This window comes from Triticum aestivum, chromosome 2A (genome assembly GCF_018294505.1).
Source record: "Triticum aestivum cultivar Chinese Spring chromosome 2A, IWGSC CS RefSeq v2.1, whole genome shotgun sequence".
Lineage (NCBI taxonomy): Eukaryota > Viridiplantae > Streptophyta > Magnoliopsida > Poales > Poaceae > Triticum > Triticum aestivum.
Window position 1 is genome coordinate 576,066,010 of NC_057797.1, and position 7,694 is coordinate 576,073,703.

Sequence of the window (7,694 nt, forward strand, 5' to 3'; positions counted from 1 at the left end):
TCAAATCTATAAGTGCTCATCCCAATCTTTTTGCTATCACTAAGGAACCATTTGTTACAAATGAATTTTTCGATCTTGTGCCTAAAATCTTGATAATTAATAAAAAGAAAGAAATTCCTAAATATGGTAGATGCCTCATTGAAGAATTGCCTACCAAAGATGGCAATACCTAGATCTATTCTTGCTTGTTATGCCTAGCTAGGGGCGTTAAACGATAGTGCTTGTTGGGAGGCAACCCAATTTTATTTTTATTTCTTGCTTTTTGCTCCTGTTTGGTAATAAATAATTATCTAGCCTCTGTTTTGGTTGTGTTTTTGTGTTTAATTAGTGTTTGTGCCAAGTAGAACCGTTGGGAAGACTTGGGGAAAGTCTTGTTGAACTTGCTGTAAAAAACAGAAACTTTAGCGCTCACGAGAACTGCTGTCATTTTTATTTGAGAAGTGCTATTTAGTTAATTCTTTTTGAAGATGATTAATAGATAAATTCCTCACGTCCAGAAATTTATTTTAGAATTTTTGGGGTTCATATCTTGCGCTAGCTACAGATTACTAGAGACTGTTCTGTTTTTGACAGATTCTGTTTTTCGTGTGTTGTTTGCTTATTTTGATGAATCGATGGCTAGTAAAATAGTTTATAGACCATAGAGAAGTTGGAATACAGTAGGTATAACACCCATATAAATAAAGAATGAGTTCATTACAGTACCTTGAAGTGGTCTTTTGTTTTCTTTCGCTAACGGAGCTCACGAGATTTTCTACTTTAAGTTTTGTGTTGTGAAGTTTTCTAGTTTTGGGTAAAGATTTGATGGATTATGGAACAAAGAGTGGCAAGAGCCTAAGCTTGGGGATGCCCATGGCACCCCCAAGATAATTTAAGGACACCTAAAAGCCAAAGCTTGGGGATGCCCCGGAAGGCATCCCCTCTTTCGTCTACTTCTATTGGTAACTTTACTTGGAGCTATATTTTTATTCGCCACATGATATGTGTTTTGCTTGGAGTGTCTTGTATTATTTGAGTCTTTGCTTGTTAGTTTACCATAATCATCCTTTCTGTACACACCTTTTGAGAGAGCCATACATGATTTGGAATTTGTTAAGAATACTCTATGTGCTTCGCTTATATCTTTTGAGTTATATAATTTTGCCCTAGTGCTTCACTTATATCTTTTAGAGAATGGTGGTGGATTTTTTTTATAGAAACTATTGATCTCTCATGCTTTACTTAGATTATTTTGAGAGTCTTAATAGCATGGTAATTTGCTTAAAATCCTAATATGCTTGGTATGCAAGATTAATAATAAAACTTTCTTATGAGTGTGTTGAATACTAAGAGAAGTTTGATGCTTGATGATTGTTTTGAGACAAGGAGGTAATAGTATCAAAGTCATGCTAGTTGAGTAGTTGTGAAATTGAGAAATACTTGTGTGCAGGTTTGCAAGTCCTGTAGCATGCACGTATGGTAAACGTTATGCAACAAATTTGAAACATGATGTGTTATTTGATTGTCTTCCTTATAAGTGGCGGTCGAGGACGAGCGATGGTCTTTTCCTACCAATCTACCCCCCTAGGAGCATGCGCGTAGTACCGAGGTTTTTGATGACTTGTAGATTTTTGCAATAAGTATGTGAGTTCTTCATGACTAATGTTGATTCCATGGATTATACGCACTCTCACCCTTCCATCCTTGCTAGCCTCTTTGGTACCGTGCATTGCCCTTTCTCACATTGAGAGTTGGCGCAAACTTCGCCGTGCATCCAAACCCCATGATATGATACGCTCTTTCACACATAAACCTCCTTATATCTTCCTCAAAACAGCCACCATACCTACCTATTATGGCATTTCCATAGCCATTCCGAGATATATTGCCATTCAACTTTCCATCATTCCGTTCATCATGACACATTCATCATTGTCATATTGCTTAGCATGGTCATGTAGTTGACATAGTATTTGTGGCAAAGCCACCATTCATAATTATTTCATACATGTCACTCTTGGTCCATTGCATATCCCGGTACACCGCCGGAGGCATTCATATAGAGTCATCTTTGTTATAGTATCGAGTTGTAATCATTGAGTTGTAAATAAATAGAAGTGTGATGATCATAATTTTCTAGAGCATTGTCCCAAGTGAGGAATATAAAAAAAGAGATAAAGGCCATAAAAAAAGAGAAAAGGCCCAAAAAAGAGAAAAAATGAGAGAAAAATAGAGAAGGGACAATGTTACTATCCTTTGCCACACTTGTGCTTCAAAGTAGCACCATGATCTTCATAGTAGAGAGTCTCTCATGTTATCACTTCAATATACTAGTGGGAATTTTTCATTATAGAACTTGGCTTGTATATTCCAACAATGGGCCTCCTCAAGTGCCCTAGGTCTTCGTGAGCAAGCAAGTCGGATGCACACCCACTAGTTTCTTTTGTTGAGATTTCATACATTTATAGCTCTAGTGCATCCGTTGCATGGCAATCCCTACTCCTTGCATTAACATCAATCGGTGGGCATCTCCATAGCCCATTGATTAGCCTCGTTGATGTGAGACTTCCTCCTTTTTTGTCTTCTCCACATAACCCCCCTCATTATATTCTATTCCACCTATAGTGCTATGTCCATGGATCGCGCTCATATATTGCGTGAAAGTTTATAGGTTTGAGATTACTAAAGTATGAAACAATTGATTGGCTTGTCATCGGGGTTGTGCATGATGATAGCATTCTTGTGTGATGAAAATGAAACATGACTAAACCATATGATTTTGTAGGGATGAACTTTCTTTGGCCATGTTATTTTGAGAAGACATAATTGATTAGTTAATATGCTTGAAGTATTATCATTTTTATGTCAATATGAACTTTTGTCTTGAATATTTCGGATCTGAATATTCATACCACAATTAAGAAGAATTACATTAAAATTATGCCAAGTAGCACTCCGCATCAAAAATTCTGTTTTTATCATTTACCTACTCGAGGACGAGCATGAATTAAGCTTGGGGATGCTTGATACGTCTCCAACATATCTATAATTTTTGATTGCTCCATGCTATATTATCTACTGTTTTGGACATTATTAGGCTTTATTATCCACTTTTATATTATTTTTGGGACTAACCTATTAATCAGAGGCCCAGCCCAGAATTGATGTTTTTTGCCTGTTTTAGGGTTTCGAAGAAAAGGAATATCAAATGGATTCCAAACGGAATGAAACCTTGGGGAACGTGATTTTCTCATCGAATACAACTCGGGAGACTTGGACCCTACGTCAGGACACGTAACAGGAGGCCACGAGGTAGGGGAGCGCCTACCCCCCCCCCCCAAGCGCACCCTCCACCCTCGTGGGCCCCCTGTTGCTCCACCGACATACTTCTTCCTCCTATATATACCCATGTACCCCCAAACGATCAGAGACGGAGCCAAAACCCTAAGTCCACCATCGTAACTTTCTGTATCCATGAGATCCCATCTTGGGGCCTGTTCCGGAGCTCCGCCGGAGGGGGCATCAATCATGGAGGGCTTCTACATCAACACCATAGCCCCTCCGATGAAGTGTGAGTAGTTTACCTCAGACCTACGGGTCCATAGTTAGTAGCTAGATGGCTTCTTCTCTCTTTTTGTATCTCAATACAATGTTCTCCCCCTCTCTTGTGGAGATCTATTCGGTGTAATCTTCTTTTTGCGGTGTGTTTGTTGAGATCCATGAATTGTGGGTTTATGATCAAGTCTATCTATGAATAATATTTGAATCTTCTCTGAATTCTTTTATGTATGATTGGTTATCTTTGCAAGTCTCTTCGAATTATCAGTTTGGTTTGGCCTACTAGATTGATCTTTCTTGCAATGGGAGAAGTGCTTAGCTTTGGGTTCAATCTTGTGGTGTCCTTTCCCGGTGACAGTAAGGGGAGCAAGGCACGTATTGTATTGTTGCCATCGAGGATAACAAGATCGGGTTTTCTTTATATTGCATGAGTCTATCCCTCTACATCATGTCATCTTGCTTAAGGCGTTACTCTGTTTTTAACTTAATACTCTAGATGCATGCTGGATAGTGGTCGATGAGTGGAGTAATACTAGTAGATGCAGACAGGAGTCGGTCTACTTGTCTCGGACGTGATGCCTATATACATGATCATACCTAGATATTCTCATAACTATGCTCAATTCTGTCAATTGCTCAACTGTAATTTGTTCACCCACCGTAGAATACTTATGCTCTCGAGAGAAGCCACTAGTGAAACCTATGGCCCCCGGGTCTATCTTTATAATATCAATCTCCTACTACTTAGTTATTTACTTTGCCTTTATTTTACTTTGCATCTTTATCATAAAAATACCGAAAATATTATCTTATCATATCTATCAGATCTCACTCTCGTAAGTGGCCCTATAGGGATTGACAACCCTATTTGCGTTGGTTGTGAGGATTTATTTGTTTTGTGCAGGTGCGAGGGACTCACACATAGCCTCCTACTGGATGGATACCTTGGTTCTCAAAAACTAAGGGAAATACTTATGCTACTTTGCTGCATCATCCCTTCCTCTTCGGGGAAAACCGACGCAGTGCTAAAAGAGGTAGCATGCTCCAAATATGGTCAATATGTTTTGATAAGTTACTATTCGAGCAAAGATTAAACCAAGACAAATATGTCCGACAAGCACCTCAAGCCGCCGCCTGTCAGACGTACTTCACTCCTTCCAAAGACAAAAAATTGCCTCTTCATTAGTTGTCCAAAAGTCATGCCAATTTGGCATCAACTCACGCCTACTTGCTTTCGAGGCTTATGGGTTATTTCCGCGCCAAGAAAACCTCAAAAACTTCATTTAGCCAGAGGTGTGTGCGTGTGACTTTCACACAAACTGTTTTTCTCCGAACATTCTATTGGAACAAAAAAATAGAGGTACGAGGGAGGATGGAAGAAGTGTGGAGCGGAACGGAAAACCTTTCTTTTTTTAGATAGGAAGAGATGGATATAGATATAGATATAGAGATGTTTTTTAAATGTCCATAAAGTTGTCATTCCATGTTTTCCACCTAGTAACTTTTCTACTAAGCCAACTTCATAGAAAAAAAATTATGACACTTGTGAAAGATGAAAACATCGAAGCTAAACAACATAGGGTCTAGTTTCAATGATCTCGTCGAAACAAAGCGGACCATGGAGATGCCCAAGAAATGTTTTGAGAGATATATCATTTTGAAGCTTAAAATTTAACATTAAGAGCACCGACGGCATTGATTTTGTCGCTATATGTTTTTCCATCTAAAATTAGCATGTATGGTCTCACATGGCATAGAAAATGTTGAGTGTGATCATGGCAAGCTCATCTAGCATTGCCATGCTCAATATGGCCAATATTTGTTTCTTGGTTATTGTTTGAGGAAAGATTAAACCAAGGCAAGTATGTTCGACAAGCGCCTCTCCCCACCCGCCGCCCATACAAGGTACCCCGTTCCATCCAAAGACACATAAACTCTTCATCAATTGTCCGAAACCCATGTGGATTTGGCAACGACCCACGCCTACTTGCTTTCGGGGCTTATGGGTTGTTGCTAGGACAAAAACAAGCTCAAAAATTTCATTTAGTCCGAGGTGCCTCTCTCAATTATCTGAATTTGGGACTTAGGGAATGCTGCTGGATCACCCTCCCTCTCTTACCAGTAGAAGTAACATTTAGAGCGGCGACATCATCGCTTTGTTGAATAGATGCATGCATATCAATGACAAATCATTCCATTAGATTTTTTTGTCTCTTTAGAATTAGCATGTATGGTCTCATATGGGATAAAAATGTGGAGTGAGATCATGCCGAGCTCATTTGGCATTGTGGTGCTTCAAATATAGTCAATATTTGTTGCTTGGTTATTGTTGGAGGACAAACTTAAATCAACGCAAATATGTTTGAAAATCACCTCTCGTAAGCCGTCGCCGGTGTAAGGTGCTTTTTCCTTCCGAAAACACAAATCACCTATTCATCAACTGTCCGAAAGCCATGCGTATTTGCAACAACTTACCCTTCTGCCACCTACTTGCTTCGGAAAGCAACCTTAAAAGCTCCATTTAGCCAAAGGCACGCCACTTCCAATTCTCTAGAAAATTTGGGACTCAAGAAATACTAAGGAGTTCCGAAGCCTAGATCACCCTCGCTATCTTATATTAGAAATATTTTGTGGACTCTAATCCAATTCCGTTTGCTTGGGCCAAGTAGCATTGTGAATCAAAGCCGAGACGACCCTGAAAAAGGCCTTTCCAATCAGATTGGACACTCCTCATCAAGGGGCCATCAAATTTTATTTGAATTGAGCACACGCGACCGAATTTGACACCCCCTATCTGATGTGCCATTTGTACTTGCTTCTGGAACCTTCCCTACTAACTGCTATGATGCCGTCCCATCTACAAAAGGAGGAGGAGCAGCAGGCCCCCGGATCTGAGTTCTCCCATGGCATAATCGAACTCTCTGATCCACCCAACATTTCGCGTCGCCCAGAGAACCTGCCCCTCCTAGCTAGGCTACAACTTTGGCATCGGTCGGCGATGACTAATTTGGCACTAGCTGGCTACGTGTTCCAACCCACCGGTCGTGAGCTCGTCGGCCACTACCTCATGCCCAGGGCGGGGCTCGGCGGCTTCTTCCTCCCCGGCGTCATCAAGGAGGGCGTGGACGTCTTGTCCTTGCGCCCACGTGCGCTCTCCTTCCCAGAAAACCATAGGAGGGATTATGGCGAGGTATGGGGCTTCTTCTTCGTGGCAAAGCCCGCCGGCGAGACATGCCCGACGCCGGGCGCGGGCGAGTGCTGGGAGCAGTACAGCCAGGAGAAGGCGTACTACGGCGGCGAGGGCGGCCGGGAGGCAGTGGCGTTCCGGCGCAGGTTCGGGTACCGCTACTCGTGGAGGGACAGGGAGGTAGTATCGCAGACGCGCTGGCGGATGAAGGAGTACCGGCTCAACGGGAAAGCGGCCGCCTTCTGCCGCGCGCACCCGGGCCCCGTGCCGTCAGACCTCGTTTTCATAGTCCACAAGGTCTACAGGAAGCCGCTGATCCCTCCGCCGCCACCGCCCGACAGCAGCTCCAGCGAGGACGAGGGCTTCGAGAGCTACATCGTGTACTCGCAACTCGATGAGATCATGCGGTAGTTAACACTGCGGAACTAGGGCGACCCAGGGGCGGTGCTCCTCCCCCTGCAGGAGTAGCATTACGCCACTGCATGTTGATTTCTTCAGCATTGTTGTGTGTGTCTCTTGTGTTTTCAGTTCTGGATTGTGCCCTCGATCTAGTTGAGGCAGATTGGTTGTTGTAGTTCGTCGATCGTTGTTTTCATCGTTTCAGAGTTTTCTTCTATTGCTTAGACATAGCTTTAGTCTTGTATGACTTTGCTATGTTTGTGTGCGCGTGTTGGTGTGGCCATGTGTACCCTAGCTATGTAGAGGTTGTGATTGTGCTCATTGTGTTTGTATTTGGTTGATGCTTCATTTGAGTCAATAAAAATCACCGTTTGTCGAAAAATTATGATCCATCTTCTTTGCAACATCTATCAGAACAGTTCAGAGGTGTTATATCTTTTAGAGAACTTACAGTTTCCTCTACACATTTAGTGTTCATACTAGAAAATTTGTAAGCACCAAATCATGTTGCAGAAATTCGGTGAGGCTGAGAATTAATCGATCTCCGTTTCTTGGAAGATATACGAATTGG

General features: G+C 41.9%; 1 protein-coding gene across 1 annotated transcript; it reads left to right on the plus strand.

The window, feature by feature from the left end:
- Positions 1-1,270: 1,270 nt before the first annotated feature.
- Positions 1,271-7,135, plus strand: LOC123191758 (NAC domain-containing protein 67-like; the record flags this gene model as incomplete). The annotated part of the gene is made up of 2 exons (XM_044604376.1): positions 1,271-1,280; positions 6,555-7,135. Coding segments are annotated over 2 exons (591 nt in total), but the record flags the coding sequence as incomplete, so codon positions are not given.
- Positions 7,136-7,694: the final 559 nt, after the last annotated feature.